Here is a 19,502-nt window from a genome sequence, read left to right as displayed (position 1 = left end):
GAGTTTGTTGATTTTTTCTCAAAGAAAGGTTCTTGTATTTGAAGCCAGACTACTCACCTGATTGTGTCATTATGCAAAATACCTGCATATAATTGACGGCTGAAAGATTTATTAAAAAACATGATGTTATTTTAAAACATGGAATAGAAAATATGGACTAAACAAGGAAATCACGTTTTTTTCTTCCTTTCCTTTGGTATCAAACTGCTATTTCATGAGTAAATGAACTGCAGTGGAGACGAGCCACTAAAAACATCCTGAAAGAGGTGGGCGTGGCTTTGGAAGGCGGATCCGTCGACTTGATCACCGCTGGGGCTACAGTAGGTCGCTCAATCGAGAGAGTCTAATGATTAAAGACCCGAAGCACCCTATGACCCCCGGGGTTCATCACGGAAGACGTGTCCTCTAATAGCACCAGTAAGTGTACCAAAAAAAAAAAAAAGGTACCAAGCCTTCTTCGATGATGTCATTACAGCAAGAAAATCACTGATATAGTCTCCAACCTTCCTTCCTTCCTTCACAGCTCTGCACAGCCTCACTACTGTTTGATTTTTCCACAAACTTTTGTATAAACCGAAAAACAGACCATGTAACACAAAGATACGACGGTACTGTGCTGTACGCGCTGCTCTTTTCTCCCGTCTCTCTCCCTCGCCCACGACACTTCCTGCACTCCGCCAAAGGGAAAAGGTCAGAGAAATGTCACGCTTTGTCAGTCCACCGCGCTTAAGCGGCTCACCTGAAGGCACTCGCTGACCGAACAAACCCATCTGAAAAAGTCAACACCTTCACAAGTGCTTCAGCGCTAAACATCTGCCATGGGGCCTGAGCATGAAACAAACAAACAAACAAACAAACAAACAAACAAACACACACATGTACACCAGCACTGGCAAGGCTCTGTTAGTAGTAAAACCCGTCTGTAGCTCGTTATCAAGCCAGGAGAATTCTACATTCTAAACAGCACAGGAGCCATCAAACCGTTACGGCCATTACACGCCATCGCGCTAAAGAAAGGAAATAAATAGAGCGCCATTGTGAAATAAAAAAGCGGGATATAAAAGAGGTCATTTTCTCAAAAGAGCCGCGTCTGAATTGTGATTGTGTCACGTTTGGAAACAAGTGGTGGTGCTGGCCGTATCTCAACCCCCTGCCCAAAACCTCCACATACCCCCCCTCTCCCCCCCCCACGCCCAATCACTCGTAGCTCCATTACAGACTAAATGACTCCCATCAGGGCTTTTCTGGGCCCTCGAACCTTAATAGAGCGAAGAGCACTCACCTCCTCTCCACGAACCAGCGCTTCACACGCTGACGCTCTCGTCAGCCGCGACGCTACGCGACGAGAATAACCCATGGTGGCAGATTCAGGATTCAGGGGTAAATCAAAATGTAACTTAAAGATTCAGCTACACAATGCTACTGGATTATTTAGAAATGATAACCGTAAGGAGATGTTTAGGTAACATTCTTCGGAAGGAGTTTCTCCAAGATTCATCACGAAAGCTGTAACTTTTTTTAAAGTCATTTTTCAGAAGGGAGGATTTTTTTTTTTGCTTGATTCTCAAGCTGCGTTGTCTTATTTCGTCCGATAATCCATTTCAGCCACCCAAAAATGTTACTAATATTACCAATTTTTGCATATAAAAACAATCAAAACCTTTAAAAAAGACTTAAATAAAGTAAAATATGAATCAATGAGTTGACAATAAACTTCATTTAATCAGAATTTATGATTCCTCTCAGCACCGGCTGCTTTAAAAATCAAACTGAAAGTGTCTCCCTTTTCTTCTTGTTAACGTCCTTGATAACATTCTTGGGACCCATGGCGCTATATTCTCACTAAATCTTGCAACAAATGCAAAAAAAAAAGAAAAAAAAAAGTTAATTCACTTTGCTTGGCTTTCAAGCAAGTTTTGAAATGCTCCCAGACATACGTGCAACTTAGCCGGCGTTCGGCTCGTCTCGGCTCGTCTTGGCTCGTCTCGGCTCGTCTCAGCTCGTTCGCTCGTGTGCCAAAAATGCTTTGTGTGCTGAAGAGAATTTCTTGCAAAATTTCAGTTCTTAAAGAGAAATTTATAAGGTGGGGTATTTGTATGCTGTAGTACCAGTGTATAAAATGAGAAAAATGCTGAACTGTTGCTCTTCAAATAATTAACAGTGGTACTATAGAAGGAATGATACATTTTGGGCTGATTATGTTTCTTCTGCTTTTGGTTTTATGGCCATTGGCTCCTACAAGTTGCATTAGTGCCACCTTCTGTTTTTGATCTCCCTTATCTACCTTTCAGCTTCTATCAAACACTTTTTTCCTTCTTCCTTCTTCATTTTTTTAAAAACACTTTTTACAGTGTACTCAACCTTTCCAATTTCCATCATGGGTGATTATTGACCACGAGGTTTATTAGAGGCCGGATCTATCGCTTGTTGAAAATCTCATCTGTCTCGTCTTCTTGGTATTTCCAAGTATATTTATTATATTTATTGTTGATTATTTTCCACTAAAAGCATGATCTAGAGTGTTTTATTTCTTATAACTCTATAGTGTACCTATACTGCCTTTGTTTGACATTTTTTATTTAAACTGCATCACGCCTACTAGGCGTTGATTACTTCTCTTTTTCATTTCATTACTTTACCCCATTTTCTCCTTTAGGTCTCCGCCATCAGCCTCTGTTCCCTGAAATGCCTTAATTCATCTGTGTGAACTCAAGTGGACCCTAAACATCTCAGCAGAGAACATTCTAAACATTATGCAAAGCATTAAGTAATCAGATCACACACTCGGCCATGGTCATGCTCGCTCTCTGCACCGGCCTTCATCCGTCCAGCTTCGGCTTCACCGCCACCTGCACTGATCACGACTCAGCAATGCTAATTAGCTCCGACATTTCAGAAAGAATTCAGCAGCCGCGCCCACTGTGGCGCACTTCAAATAGACCAGAACCTGATGGGGAAAACACCAATTAAACCCCAGTGCAGCTGCAGGTACACGGCATACAGGTTCGGGACGGAATAATAAAATGCTCTGATGTATTGGATCAGGAGTTGAGCGAGTTCAGGATGCCGTCAGGAATTTAGTTTATTTAGTACAAAGGAGGCTGTTGAAGGTAAATAAATACAACAAGCTCGACACTTGTAAAGGAAAAGACAACGGCAGAAGTACAGAATGTACAGCGTAAAATAAAATCTGTCAAGGTATGTTTGACTCGGTTAATATTAGATAAGTATAAAGACAAGTACCTGCTTTTAATATGGATGCCATCAAACATTTTTAGCTAAAAATGTTTGATGGCATCCTAAAACTAAAAAAGTTCAACAGCTAAAACTCTGAAAACAACTTTACTGAAAATCTAAATAAATATAGTTGCAAGCCGATGAGCGGGCCCAAGCACCCTGCACCATCCCTAAACGGGCACATGTATTTAAAGGAGACATACTAATACCTTTATTACATGATTTAAGAAAAAGGAGAATTTCTGTTTCGACCTCCAAAAAAACAGATGCTGAAAAAAAGCAATAAAATGTCACACAAGTTTTTAACCACCTTTCGGCATAGGTTTAAGGCCTCTTCATGGCGGACCCGTTTAAGATATCAAAAATCCCTCAGCAATTTTGCATCCTGCATGTATTTGTTGGCGATCATATAAATCCCCTAGGAGGATGACATTAAAATCCATTGGGTGCGTCTTGCAAACAAAATAACTGACTTCCTGTTGAGTTGAGCCCATGACATGTCAACTGTTGAGTTGACAGCCCAACAACAAAAGTTGTTCAGCTCAATAAGCTCCAAATGTATACAGAGTTTCGTGTGCATACATGCAAGTGTGTATGAGTTATGTAGCAAAATCTCATGTGAGGGCCCCGAGCCACGCCCTGGACCCAGACTCTCAGGCATCCTAATGGCCGCAGATTCCAACCTGTCTGCCAATTGCCATGTATAATTCAAATTAAAATTTCATTTGTCACATACACAGTCATACACAGTATGATATGAAGTGAAATGCTTATACGACTGCTGTTGACCTCAATATTACAAAAGAAGGTTCAAAAGAAAGTTTTAATGCGAATAAGAGAATTTAAAAAACTTTTAAATTTACATAAACTACAAGCAATAAGAATGAAAATTAAATAGTAGAATAGGATAAAAAAAAAAAAAATATATATATATATATATATATATATATATATATGTGCATATTTCATATTACTATATATATATATATATATATATATATATATATATATATATAGTACTATGAAATATGCACATTATCCTGCCAATAACTGGACACGGTTCTACACTGCAATACATTACATTATGCAAAAATGTGCAAAAGTTCCATGTGTCAACGTATGTGTGTCCTAGTAAAAAGTAAAAGTTTGCAGTCCTGAGGTGTGCAAAATGTGCCAGTGTGTGTCTGTTAAGTCCTATGTGGTTTTGTGATTGAGAGCTCGTATCGCCTGCGGGAAGAAGCTCCTTCTCAGTCTCTCAGTGTTGACCTTCAGGAAGTGGAAGCGTTTTCCTGACCGCAACAGAGAGAAGAGTCTATTGTTGGGATGGCTAAGGTCTTTCACTGTCTTCCTGGCCTTGGTCCAGCACCGCTTGTTGTAGATCTATTTAAGGTCAGGAAGCTTGGTGAAGATGATGCGTTCAGCTGATCGAACCACCCTCTATAGGGCTCGCCTGTCCTGCATGGGGCTGTTCCCGAACCAGGTTGAGATGTTTCCCGTCAGGATGCTCTTTGCAAGCACCTTAGGCGGCAGTATAAAGTCTCTTAGGTGTCTGAGGTGGTAGAGATGCTGTCAGGCCTTTTTCACCATGGTGTTGATATGATATCGGAAGCTGTCCACTCTCTCCACTGGGCTCTTGTTGATGGCGGGGGTCTGTTAGTTCCTCTCCTGCTTAGTACTTAAGCCCACTATCAAATCCTTTGTCATGCTGATATTCAGGCTGATATCCACAACAGTGTCATCAGCAAACTTAATGATGGTGGTGAAGTTTGTAGTGGCTGCGCAGTCATAGGTGTACAAAAAGTACAGCAGGGGGCTCAGAACACAACCCTGGGGGGCTCCAGTGTTGAGAGTAAGGGAGGCTGAGACATGTTCGCCCATCCTTACTGCCTGTGGTCTGCCGGTTAGGAAGCTGGAGATCCATTGACACAGAGATGAGCTGAGTCCCAGGTGCTCTAGCTTGGTGGTGAGTGTGGAGGGAATTATGGTATTAAATGCTGAGCTGTAGTCGACAAAGAGCATTTTAACATAATTCCCCTTCCGAGAGTCCAGGTGAGTGAGTGATATGTGGAGGAGATAAGAGATGGCATCATCCGTAGGGCGGTTCAGGCTGTATGCAAACTGCAGTGGATCCAGTGTGTCAGGTAGTAAAGAAATTATGAAGTCTCTGACCAGCCGTTCATCACTACTTAGGTGAGGGCTACAGGGCGATGGTCATTGAGGGAAGTAGGATGGGGTTTCTTTGGAACAGGAACAATGATGGACTTCTTAAAGCATGTGGGGATCACCGACTGAGATAAGGAGAGGTTGAATATTTCAGTGAACACAGGTGCTAGCTGGTCTGCGCAGGCTCTGAGGATACGGCCTGAGATGCTGTCTGGCCCTGCTGCGTTCCCGGTGTTTACTCTGCTGAAGGCTCTTGAAGTGTCCTCCTGTCTGCTGCCGTTGGCGCCGCTAGCATTAGCTAGCATAGAATGTGTTCAGCTCATCTGCCAGAGTTATGTCCGCGTTCGTCATAATGGTTGTTGGTGCTTTGTAGTCCATTATTGTTCTTAAGACAGTGTCTGTGTCTGCTTTTGGTGGTATATTAACGACGCTGATTACTGTATGACCGATGTTAACTCACAAGAAAGGTAAAAACATTTGATGGTCAATAGTTCCAGGTTGGGTGTGGAACTCGCTCGCTCAGGTACACCAGCTGTTGTTCACTATTAAACACACGTCCATCTCCTGTCCATGCTGGATGGCGTGGTACGGAACCGCTGGAGGAAATCGCAGTCCTGAATGTCTCTCTGAAACTTCACCCTGGCCCTGAGGGGCGTGGCTCAGAAATAGCTCATTTACATAGACACTGAAACACCATATTTAAAAGAGGAGTGAAACAGGTATAAAAAAGCAATACCTAATGGGTATTTCAGCTGGGTATGTCAGGACACACACACACACACACACACACACACTGGGATAGCTCTGAGACCTGTGTTAACTTTTTTAAGAAATAGTAAAATGTAAGACCTTTAAAATTTACCGTGTAAAAGGCTAAATTGGGTGAAATTCATCTCATAATTAAACATAAAATAGATTTTCTAATTTTTTAGATCATTTCTCTTGCTAAGATGTCATTTTCGCAAGCTACAGCACTAGAGAACCAAATAAAAAGAGCAAAAAAACAAGCTTTTACCAAATCCCTACTCCTCCAACTGCCTGAAGCCTGTTTATGTTCCAGCACAAAACACCGCGAAAACATCCCGAAGCATTAAGACTCCTGTGCTATTGATGTCTCACCACAAAACTGACATTCTGCCAACAAGCAACCGCAACAGGTGCGAACCACATCCTTCAAAAAGCCATTCTGACCTTCAACCTCTCGTCTCATCCTGCAGAGACTGGATCGATACTCCCGGAGTCGCTGCAAAATTCGTCACCGCACAGAAGATGCAGAAGAAAAGCCTGACCCAGGAAGTTTGACCAAAGCCAGCGGAGTCTTACCTCGGGTCCTTTTGGATGCTGTCAATGGAGGGCGAGCGTGCCAGGGTCCCCTCGGGGGGGAGGGTGGGGCCCGATTTGCTGTAGGGAGACTCCACGGAGGAGCAGTACTGCAGGGTGCGGTACGGCTCCACGTAGCTGGAGTAGCCTCCACGCGGGAACGTTCCGGTAGCATTCTGGCTCGCTGTTCTCTGCAGGGGGACGGAGTCGACACCGGGGGAGGACGGGGCTATGGCAGGACAGGAGGGAGAAAACAGAAAGGTCAGGAAATGCTCACAGATTTGGTGGATTAGGTCTAGAATAAGGTATCGGAGATGGAAAAGGACAGACAGGAAACAAGAAAAGGGCGAGAGGTGGAGAAGAAACTGAGAGACAAGTCGCATTTAAAAATTCTAAAACAGTCTGAATAATATTAAAGAAAAAAATAGTAGAGTTTTTTATAATTAGAGTTTATTATAAGGGGCGATCAAGTGATGAAATTTCACAGTTTGAAAGTCACATTTGCTAAGACCTTTAGCCGCAGGAAAACTTGCGCAAAAGACGCTTCTGTCTGTGTGAACTGTACACACAATCATTTACCAACACCACTTGCACATTTCAGGAACTCGGCTGGGAGTTATTGCCCCATCCCCGTACAGTCTTGACCTCGCTCCAAGTCATTTCCACATGTCCGAACTGTTAAAGGAGTTCCTGGGAGGCCGGCGTTTCAGATATGAAGCAGGCAGTCAGATAACGGCTCCGCCGTACTGCGAAAAATGGATACCTTTAAAGTTTTCTGAGTACACTGGAGCCATTGCCCGACTGCCTGGGGTGTGAATGGGTGCCTCTGCGCCATCACTCCACCACACCACTGATTATTTTCCTGTAACAGCACAACGCTTTATTTCGTACATATTCGACCCCACGCCATGTAGATTCCAACAACAACACACACTCTGAAGATAAAAATAGAGCATGACAAAGTGTAATATAAGTATTTCAGTAAATTGGCTTGTCACACACCATGGTGTGTGTGTGTGTGTGTGCGTGTGTGATACAGCTCAGCTTAAGAAGTGCTCACTCGTGAGTAATTGCTTGTCAGCAGGAATATAGAGCAGCCCTATTTTTAGGTGCTACCACCGTCTTTCATTTCCTCTTTTTTTTATCTCTGCCCGTCGTTATCATGAAGAAATTAGCATTTAACATCTGCAGACACCGAGAGACGGAGAGACCGAGCGACAGACTGGAAGCAGACGAAAAATCTCATCTATAAAGGAAATTCATGATTCGTGACCCGGCATCGTCGGTCATCCCTGCGCATCCTGAGGTCATTTATTGCCTTTCTAGATTCAAGCCGTACTCTCAATATAAGAAACCTTTCTTTTTTTTCTTAAATATCATCATGGCTTGGGGTTTATCTCGGGTTATGGTAATGCCTGTGATTTGCAGGCGGCCACCCAGATCGAGCTCATAAATCCGGCGAGAGACGATCGATAGGAGGAGGGGGGAAAGGTCCTCAGGTCTGAGCCTTCACCTCGACTTATAGAGCCAAAAAAATGAGATGCAGAATCATACACAGAGAAAGAAAGACACGGAAAATGTAAGACTTCGAAGTTGTTCGTAAATTACATTGTATAATGTGACAACTAAGATACTGTACAGTCCCTCTGTATGTGACAGATAAGCTAAAGCATTAAAGGGAAGCTATTATACAATACGCATTATTTTAATCAGGGTTAGACATTCAAATAGAACTCCAGTGTCCATAAAAAAAGTGAATTTCGTACTATCATGCATGTTTATATTAGCTGGAGCTTAATTCGATTTTTTTTCCCCCTAATGTGACCTCATATGAGAAGATCCCCTCCCCCGGTGTTTTGCTTAGCTCTGCTGTTCTCTCGTAGGGCGCGGCTCATGATAGCTCATTTCCATAAAAACAGAACAAATCTGAGGTATTTCAACATAAGCAGTAACACACACACACACACACACACACACACAGACACACACACTCTCTCTCTCTCCCTCTCTCTCTCTCTCTATTAGAGCTCTAAGATCAGTTGAACTTTAAAAGAACACATGGTGTTTTTTTTTTTTTGCTAAATTATTTATACATTGTAAAAATATTTTTTTGAATATTTGTATAAAAACGAATGCAGATAAACAAGTAATAAACAAATTTACAGTGCACAGGAGACAAGAATGAAAATAATTTTTTTTTTTACAAAATTATAATTTTATAGTTTATTAACAAAGATTTTTTTTTGTGAAGAATAAAACACTTCCTCATCTTATTATAGGGAAATAATTAATAAAGATGATGTGGTGTGATAAGACAAAGTTATAGTTTATTTTCCTATAATGGCATACTTGAAGTGTTTGTTATATATATTTATTTTTTTATCCCTTCATGGTTACACTGAATGTCATGGAATAAATGAGTATAAAAAGAACAACAGATCCTAGAGCTGTGAAGTGACTCCCTGCACCGCCTCACACTACAGATCATATCTAATATAATAAATAATATAAATATGAACGTGAATCTAGCTCGTGCTCAACAGCATGCCGTGCCTACAGGAAGCATTTTACTCAGACATGCGCTACAGGAATTAGCACCGGATCTTGTGATAAACAAATTCCTGTTTCTGCTCTGATGACCTGGCATTTCCCTGTAATAGCGACCTTTCAGTGACCTTCATGCTCCATTAGCTCATCCTATCTAAAATGCTTCATCTTAATTGCATAAATGGATGACGAGCATCCTTACAGTACTGTACACCTGCTGCACCGACTCCTGGTCACCTTCACTGTCTAAAATAATTTCATGTTATTGTCGGAAATGATATCTGAACATGTGACACGACACCACTGACTGAGGCAACTCGCAAAATACAGCACAAATACAACAGAAATTGAAATAAACTAGAATAAAAAAGAAATACAAGATACCTTTGGCCTACAAGTGAGGTTCAAGTCAAACCAGGACTTGTGATGAAATTTCTGGTACATGAAGGCGTAAAAATATTTGATTGGTGCAAACAATCCACATGTTTGGAAAAGCCATTAAAGGAGTTCCTGGGAGGCCAGCGTTTCAGACGTGAAGCAGGCGATCTGATAGTGGCTCTGCCGTACTGAGAAAACTGGATACCACAAAGGTAGCTTTTTTTGTTCTTAAGATGCTGGAGCCATAGTTGGACTGCCTACTACACGTTCAAGTCAAAGTGGGACTTTGGATTATTCAGAATAACAGAACACAGTTCTGAGAGTAAACGACCTAAAACTGCATATGTTTTCTCGACACAATTGCAGCTTACGCGCTCAAAACTGTGTTCTGCATAATGAAAAGTCCCGCTTTGACTTGAACACTTTGAATGACTGTAACATTATAATATTTGAAGTAGCTAACAGCTTTTAGGTAAAAATAATTATCAAGATTGCAGAAATTGATCCCACTTTGACTTGAACGCCCCTCGTATAAAACGTGCCAGAGGAAAAAACATTATAAACAAGACGTACTAAATAAAAGCAGTGGTCCAACCCTTTAAATTCAACCCCGAGCTTAAATCAAGAGAAACAACCCTCTTATCTGCTCCAATGACAAGAAAATGGCTCTTTGTGCGGTCAAGAGGCGGCAGCGTATGTGTTTGTAATCTCTTTAATCTTCTTGACAAGTCAACAGACTCTTATTAATCTCATACAGCGGCGCGCTGGAATATTCAGCGCACTGTAGCCAGCTCGTAGGAGACGGAGCGGTTTGTTTTGACCCTTTAATTCCTTAATTAACACCCTTTCAGAAGCGGCTCACATTTGCTCCGCTCCCTGTGAACGCCTCGTCAGTTTCCGTTGTCGCCGACTCGAAGGTCGTTTGCAGATAACCCGCCATTTTCAATTACAGTTAATTGTGCTTCGGTACCCTAATTGGTCCGCTGGGTTGCGGGCGTACAGTTCCGCGGCGATACGGGGAAGACGACGTGACTGAACTGCAATGTTTTGCAATGCGATGAAACTTTCCCGAATAACGCCAGGCCGCTTTCCTGATCTCCTTGACGGCTCTGTTCATCTTCGAGAGGCTCAAAACTCATTTATGCGCAGTGAATCTGAAAATCTCTGCACACACACACATCACTCATGCGTATGCATGGATCAGACGATAAACATCACTCCGGATCCTCAATCTGTCTCACACTTTTTGCACCTTTTTTCGTTCCAAGTCCCTTGATCGTGGCTAAATATTTTATTTGCTCTGATAATGGGCCGCTCATTCGAACAGCTTGACCTTTTAGATACGAATCTCTCAGATGCTCCAGGAATACGGCGTGACTTTCAGACGCTGATAAGAGATGTAATGCAAGTGTAAACAACCTCTCTCTTTTTCTCTCTTTCTGTCTCTCTCTCTCCCTCGTTACGTTCACAAGGTTTCTCCAGCGAGATATCACACTAAATGGGATATAAATGGTACTTTCGGTATCGGAAAAATCAAGAGATAATCGTACTCAGGTCGGATTATTTTGCAGAAAAGTATGACATCTCTGTATTGATTTGGATCAGAGGGGTACTCAGGCTCAGTTAGTAATAAGGGTTTATATCAATATTAAATCAGTTGTGAATGTGAATTTTTACTCTCTCTAAGGATTCTATCTGAATGACAGTTTGTCAGAGCGACGCGAGACTACCACTATACTCAATCAATTAATAAGTAAGAACGAGTTAGAAAACCTCATGACGGTATAAATAACAGTATTTTTTAAAACAGGCATTGCCATGATCCTGATCTCTCCTAAGCATTTTCTTTTTCACCATAAGGATTATTCACCTTCAGTTTCTTGCGAAGAGAATGAATGCTTCAAGCCGATAGACTTGTTTCATATGTTAGCAATGCAACTATAAAAAGCTATAACAAGGTTTCTCCAGCGAGATATCACACTATAAAAAGGATAAAAAAGGTACAGTATATAAATATATGAAGTAATAAATAGAAATCATCATTGTTGGAAAACTGCTATGGTGTAGGAGGAATAAAACATTGTGCTCTTATAGGAAAAAAATATCATATATTAAAAAATCAAAAGGTCTTGACCCTGCTCATTTCTTTATGATAAATTAAATTAAATCATGTAGATTAAATTAAAGAAATGGGAACGAATCTGACAGGCTGCCCCAAGCATGTCTTTTGGCTGCTCCCGTTAAAGGGGTCGCCGCAGGAGACCATCTGATTTGCACAACAATTTGGCACAGGTTTACGCCGGATGCCCTACCTGATGCAACCCTCCCATTTGATCCGGCTTGGGCCCGGCACTGCATCCATCTTAAGTTGTTGATGTGTTTTTTGTTTGTTTTTTATGCTTGAATGACTCATAGGTCACTGTGTGGCTTAATGAACAAAAAACATTCCTCTGAAACGGCTCAGGTACAGGGACTGGAATGAAAATAACGACAGACAAATCAATGCTCTAGGAAGCCTGCAGAACGATTCCTCAGGACAACATTAAACATACCAAAAAGTCTCGAGCCGGAAAGTAAAATATGACGAAATTAGGAGTTTGGGGGGGGGGGGGGATTTTTGTATAGTACCGTATATACAAAATAATTAATCAAATACAAATGAAAAATATATAAATCAGTAAATTTATGAATGAAACAAATGCAAACATAAATTTAATAAAAAAAATATAAACCCTCCAGGTCATTAGTCATATTTTGGAGGAGGGAAACATTCCGAACATTATGCATGTCTGGTTTTAGCTGCATGCTTGCACGTGAAGTTATTAATAGGAAGGACGTGCGTCCAGATTCCCAAATCCCTCGTAATGCCGAGGAAGTAATAGCTCTGGATCACTGACTTTATTCCAGCGTGTTCTTTATGGGGTGGACTTTTAGCACTTCACTTTTATGAGCTGTTTTTTTTTTACTCTCCCTGACCTGCTCTTATGCTCATTTTCTTGGTTATTTCAAAGTAGCACCTTTTCTTTAACACGACAGGAAGCAAAACTAGTTTGAAAGAATAATGGCAGCTTGTGCATACGAATAGACGTTAACATTTCCTCGGGATGCCATCGTGTTGTTCTGGTAATGAAGCAAAAACCGGCCATTAATGAGCCAACACTGACCCGGTCTGTCTAGCAAAAATAAAATGCATCGTGTCTTGACAAACAGTTGCCATGTTCTTCAGGTTTGATGTGATTTCCTGTCCTGTACGGAGCCGAACAAGAGATTCAGAGGTGAAACCTGCTGAATAATGTATGACAAATCAGCTCTGTCTGAATATTACGCTCACTTTAGCCTTACACTCAGTTTTACTGTGAATTTTTTAAAAACATATTCACACCTTTTATTCAACCAGTGATTTCATCAGTTAAGGTTTAGCAAAAGACCCCCGCGAACCGTTATTTTATTTTTCATTTTTTATGAGGAAGTTGATTAATCTCTAGGTGGAAGAGTCACTACGTTGCTTTTAGCCAGAGCCAGACTCGCTAATCATGTAAGAGTTAAACGTGGCAAAGAGGAAACCTCTCACCGGGTACTTTCCTGCTGATCCTCACAAATTATCTGTTTGCATGGTATGAGTAATTAGCACATTTTGAAAGATCAGCATAAAGAAGAGACGGGATGTCTCTGTAACAAATGTGCTCGCATTAAAAACGACACGGTAAAGCATTTTCCTTATGTACAATCTTGGATTTTAGAAAATAGACCAGAAGGTGTGGTTTTTTTTCTTCAATTCTGTACAAATTAGGTATGGAGGGAAAGCAACAAATCCGAACGACAGCTCATGCGATTTCTTGAACCAATCAAGACCCATAGCTCCCCAATTACAGCTTTAGGTCCTACTTACAATTACTGTTTCGTCTAGTGCACATGGAAAGCCAAGAACCGTTTTCATTGCAGAAACTTTGGGAATTTTTCCACTACAGTATTTTAGGACGTATTGGGATTTATCTTTCGGTCTGTGTTTCTCTTCCCTGGTCCTGGAGGACACGTTATTATCCTGCCCATTACAGTCTCCATCATGCCTACCTCAAATCAGAAAAGACTGATTAGCTGATTGTTTAAATACACAGGTACACAGAGAGCTGAAAAAACACTCAAATGTTAAGAACAGCAGGTTCTCCAGGACCAGGAGTGTCGTAAGAACGTTAGTTAGAGTCCCATCCCCCACCCCCAAAACATCATTCTGTGAGTACAGTTATACCTTTAGAGGAGAACCTTTATGTGGGCAGCACAAGCAACTTTGGAGAACATTGCACTGCAGGAACCAGGGCTAGTTTTAGTTCCAGGACCATTGTTCCATAAACCTCTTTACTTTTCGCTTCAGAGTAGGTCTTGTGCTGCCTGCAGGTCTTTCATACAACTACAACAAGGAACTCTAAAAGTCAGTGCTTGTTATTTCAGTGTTTAAAAAAAAAAAGTACCTGAATCAAAAATTCAGCCCAAACATTCCCAAACGTATCTGCGAAGGCATATTCGCATCTCAGGAAACATTTGACACTATGAACTACGGCACAGGAACTAAAATTAGTCCTGGTTTCGGTTCTGAGAGTGTCCTTGAAGTTCCTGCAAAAGAAACATACATTTGAAGAACATGCAGAGAGATGTGCATTTGAAAAAATGAAGAAGAAAAAAAAAAGTTTTCTTGTCGACACTCTTCATAATCTAACATTTTTCTCTCCCAGATTTTAGACTCTTCAACTAAACGCAAGGTCTTTTTTTCCCTCCATCCTTTGTTCCGGAATATCGCTACAGTTCCTGTTCAACTCTGTGGCTTTGACTGTGTTATTTGAAAACTTAAGGAAAGCAAGAAAGAAAGAATAAAAGAAAGAAGGAAAGAAAGAGAGAGAAGTGGAATTGGCTTAATAGGTTTATGCAAAACAGGCTCCGTTTGAAATTATGTCATATTAGTCATCTTTGATAAAACGATTCTACAAAAAACAACCGGCAAACACTCAAGTTTGTACTTTTCTTCTTCTTCTTGCTGTGGAAAGTATGAGTGTTTAAATAAAAGCCTGGAAGGAAGGTCTCCAAAGTGGCTCCTCCTCCAGGGTCAGGTTAATCCCTCTTTCATTCATAAAACAAGACTTTTATTTAAGAATGTTGTCTGCAGTCGTCCTGCCTCTCTCCACCGAGCAAAGCTTAACTGACTTGAGTGAGGTCTAGAAGAGTCCTCCGTGATGATGCCGAAGATGGAGGAGAACCGCATGAGAGGCGCTCTTACTGTAGTTCAGCAAGATTTTTAATCTAAAGCATAAGACTTAAAGATCTGCAGGTATGCATTAACGATCTAAAAACTTAATGCACGGGTCAAAATCTCAGACCTTTATTAATGTTGAGTAGAATCCTCAGAGACTCACTCACTCATCTTCCACACCATTATATCCTGTATTCAGGGTCACAGGGGGCCTAGAACCTATCCCAGGAGACGTAGGGCACAAGGAGGGGTACACCCTGGACCTGAACTCCATGCACACGGAGGTGGGAATCGAACCCGGACCCTGTAGGTGCAAGGTGACAGTGCTAACCAATAAACCACTGTGCCGCCACCTCTGAGACTGTATTTTATTATTATACATTTTTGACCAACACCTGCACTACACTACATGTTTTGCTTTTCAATGCAGGGCTATATTTTATGTGAAAGGTCACATGACCAGACATGCAAAATATAGTGTTAAATCAACTCACTATGTGTTTGCATTTTAATTTGAATATGTAATAGGAATTTGCCAGTCTGTTGTCGTCCAGACCTTTACAGATCGAGGATGACACAGTAGCCGAGATTTAATTTTCTCTCATTAGCATCGTCATTTTTAGTTAAACCCCTTAATGTTGAAACTTTATTACACCAACATAAAAAATAAGGTCACGTGACCAGCGTAAGGCGAAGGCGCTAATCCGTAAATAACGACGTTCTCTCGATCTCGTGTAGGTCTGAACCTGAAATCCGCTCATTATGGGTCTGTTGAAGTACTTAAGTCACGTTCGGCGCAATCTTTTAATCTCTTTTAATTAACTTGATCATCAATGGACCGGTCGTATTACTTTAATTCTCCACTTCATCATCTATGTAGCAGTGCGGCTAAGTGAGCACGGCAGATTAAAGCTGGCTGCGTACGCTAAATGGAAAGGGCATTTCAAAGAGAAAAGATGTCTTTTGAGTAAAAAAAAAAGAGAGCTTATTGTTTAATTGTTCACCGTTTTGGAAGGTTTGTGCTACAAAAGCAGGGCGATGTTAAATTAAACTCAGCTTAAAAACACGCCCAGGGGTAAAACTTAACTTTAACTCCTCTTCTCTCTCTCCATTAATGTAATACATACTAATTTCTTCATATTACGCTTCCAAAACGCAGACTTTCATGTATTTTTTTCCTTGTAGTCTGGAGGTACAGTGCTCCAGGCTTCCTGAAAGACTTCGGATTCAGAGGAATGTTTTTCTGTGTTAAGCCACACAGTGACCTACTGTACAGTATGAACCATTTAAACCTTTTTTTTAATCATCTAACTTAAGGCCTGACCCAGTGAGAAACATCTGCAGATGATGACAGATGATCAGGCCGGTGATGAGTATACTGCTGATACTGAATACTGAGGTTTCGAAAACTGACGAGAGGGGAAACGAGGTCGCTGCTGAGATTGGTGCAAAACATCCTGTTTTTAAGTGGTATCTTTAGAAACTTTGCAGCCTGTCGCAGTAAAACATTGTTCATGTTTCTTTTATTTAATCTACATCATTTAATATAAAGAAATTAGAACATTTAAGACTTTTTGCACAAGTAATTCCAGGGTTTTTTTGATTATTTATTCACTTTAAGAAAAAAAAAGCCCCCAGAAAAATTTTAATCACTTTTGTTGGATTTTGTTTGCCTTTTTATGCGTTTTTCTGACTAAATTTGCATTAGGGTTAAGTTAGTGATAATTATGGGATTAATTTTGGTATACTGTATAAAAAATTAACATTCTAATAAAAAAGCAGTATTTTACATGTCTATTAAAGTAGTTGTTTTTTTGACTATAAGTCATATATTGGTGAAATTTAGCATCCCAGATTCTGCTAATTTTAGGAGTTTTTCTCAGAGACAAATACATTTCTACGCATTTCAAATCAAAGCCAAACTTCAACAAACTCGTACATCTCATTCGCCAAATCCCATGCCTTGAACTTCAGATTCATTTAATATCTATGCAAAGGAGGGAACTTGGTTCCAGCGGAAATGTAATAGAGCCGAATTTCTGAAGAAGTATAGCTTCGGTCGGACTTTAAATGATCCGACGTAATGGAAATAATAGCGCCCTAATGAGCACCAGACTCGGAGAGAAAAATTCCACTTGACAAATAATCTTATGACAAATAATCGCAGTGTCACTAGCACTCTAATCTATTCCACAAAAGCTCGCAGGAACCTTCTGCATTATACATTTCCCATCCATAATATATGCGCTCATATACTGTCGAAATTTAACGTCTTAAATTCTTAATTTCCAAATGCGCCACCAAACACCGAATCGTGCACACGCGACCTGCTGCAAACTTTCCTCTGTCTGCATGTACACCTGCAAAAATGTGTTTCCTTACTGAAATATTAGACCATAATATAATTACGGTACAGACAGAAGGAGAAATAATGAACAGTCTGCCTCTGACACGAGCACGACGCGGTGTAAAATCTTCTTGCAACAATATTGAAAAGGAATTGAGTTTCTTACTGCACATTATGAGCCCTGCTTCTCAAAGGTCACAGGAATACACTCGACTGCATCAGAAAAGCCAAATTACAACAGGAGCTCTTTTTTAAAACGCGCTATGTGCATTTTTATTTGCACAATTGAGAAAGAAAAAGAAAGGTTGACATTTTGTCTCAGGGAGCGCTCAGAGATTACACCGCATCGCTCTCGGCGTTCCTCTCTTACACACGAGAAGTCTATTTTAGAAGTAATCTTGGTCTAGTTTGCTTATTTTTAGTATAGATGATGAATTTTCAGTGCATTCATGCACTTGTTCAAACGTTTCTATAGTAACAGCTCCAGCAACAGGGATTTGAACCCCAGGCACTCTGTAGAAAAACGATAAAGAAACAAGCATAATTCTTTATATGCATTGATATTAGGGTGCTTTTTTTGTTTAAAAAATAAAGTTTATTATGTTAGATTTATATAGAAGGAGTCTCCAGTGTCAGTGTTTTGTAACCTTACGTAATACAGCTGTCAAAAAAGTCTTTAGGACACAGGAGTCTTTTTTTTTGTTTTTTCTTTTTGCATAATTTACATTAACTTCATTATAGAGAAAAAAGAAAAACTGATGAGAAAACTACAAACCATTCCTTGTTAAGTACAGGTGCACTGGTGCATTGCTTTTTCACTCCTGGCACACACCGGTCCCAAGATAAGCACTGTGTGAGTATGTGTAGTACTGTAATTATGTTTTTATCAGAATACAAAAGGCATGCAAGTCAAATCAGGACTTTTGACGGTACAGAATAACAGGACACAGGAGAGTAAAAACTCCCTTTATTTCATAAAGTGCAACACTAAGACACGTCTGAAACGGTGGCCTCACAGGAACTCCTTTAATAGCCCAAACATGCAGAAATTGGTTTGAAAAAAGGTCAAGACTATACGGGAGACGTGGCAATAACTCACAGCTGACGTCCTGTAATGTGCAAGTGGTGTTGGTGAATGATTGTGTGTACAGTTCACACAGACAGTGGGTGACGTTGAATTTCAAGGATCAGGCGCTGAATGAGCTCCGAGCCACTTCGGCCAGGATCACCATTCTCGGACATACGACCTTCTCTAAAACGTTTGCACCGTTCAAATGTTTCACTGCGGCTAAGAGTCTCATCACTGTACCTGGCTTAAAGTCTTTTGTAAATGTCAATCGCTTTTATGCCTTCATTCACCAGAAATTTCATCACAAGTCCCGGTTTGACTTGAACGCACCCCATAATTAAACAGCAACGCCAATTTCATCTCACGTTGATTATTTTCCTGTTACAGCACCCCTAAGAAAGTGTTATTCCTTACACATTATGGAAGCCTAAATCCAAATTTTATCTTTTACAAAAATTCTTCTTTGTCTTCTCCTACTGTATGTCCTTTTCTACTTTTACTTTTACGAATTCTTATACTCGCAGCTCAAATATAATGATTATATAACAGATGCGTCCATTAGCTTATCAGTTCAGAGGTACACCCTCCCTTGAGCGCCCTTAAAACCCTAACTAAATAATTTGCATCTTAAAGAACAGTCACATAAATTTCCCTCTCCATTCTCCCAGGCGTAGCTCAATTTAAAAAAACAACTAAATAATTAGCATCTAATTGGATTAGCATGCTTTCCCTGACCTGAGATCAAACTCAAAGCATTATTGCGGGACGTTTCGATGAATGAGGTCACCACATCTTGGAGGCAACGTTCAGCCGCATCCCCTCCGGCGCACACGTATATTTAAAGCCTAGCTCTAAAGAGGTCACTACTTGGCTGTGAGCAACGTCATGGCGGATTAGTGAGGATCTAATGCTCTCGAAGAAATGAGGACGGTTTCTCAGGCAGGGACTGGAACACATTTACACATTGATATGCAGAGGAACTTACCAGTATTGGTACGGTAAGTCCCAGTATGTCCTGGAGTTGGCGGTTCTGCTTGACTCTGACTCAGGCTCCTCATTGGGCCTTTCTGGTAAACCCGGTCCTCATAGATGGGCTCGATGTGATGCTCCGGAGACTGCAGGGGTCTGAGGTCAGAACCCGCGTGACTGTGCTGACTGCTGTATGAGCTCCGAGATCCTGTTAGGAAAAAAAAAAAGTAATG

The 19,502-nt window shown here is 40.8% G+C and overlaps 1 protein-coding gene across 3 annotated transcripts in view; it reads right to left on the bottom strand.

Moving 5' to 3' along the window:
* The window catches only part of ctnnd2a (catenin (cadherin-associated protein), delta 2a), a 302,677-nt gene that overhangs the window by 129,556 nt on the left and 153,619 nt on the right, over window positions 1-19,502 (bottom strand). For all 3 annotated transcript variants that reach the window (XM_053488242.1, XM_053488240.1, XM_053488241.1), the window contains exons 7-8: window positions 19,286-19,477; window positions 6,724-6,949 (exon numbers count right to left, since the gene is read on the bottom strand). In XM_053488242.1, coding sequence (XP_053344217.1) covers window positions 6,724-6,949; window positions 19,286-19,477 — 418 coding nt within the window. The remainder of the gene's footprint in view (window positions 1-6,723; window positions 6,950-19,285; window positions 19,478-19,502) is intronic.

Source organism: Clarias gariepinus, chromosome 26 (genome assembly GCF_024256425.1).
Source record: "Clarias gariepinus isolate MV-2021 ecotype Netherlands chromosome 26, CGAR_prim_01v2, whole genome shotgun sequence".
Classification (NCBI taxonomy): domain Eukaryota; kingdom Metazoa; phylum Chordata; class Actinopteri; order Siluriformes; family Clariidae; genus Clarias; species Clarias gariepinus.
The sequence above is the reverse complement of the archived record's forward strand: the minus strand, read 5'-3'. Positions and strand labels throughout refer to the sequence as shown.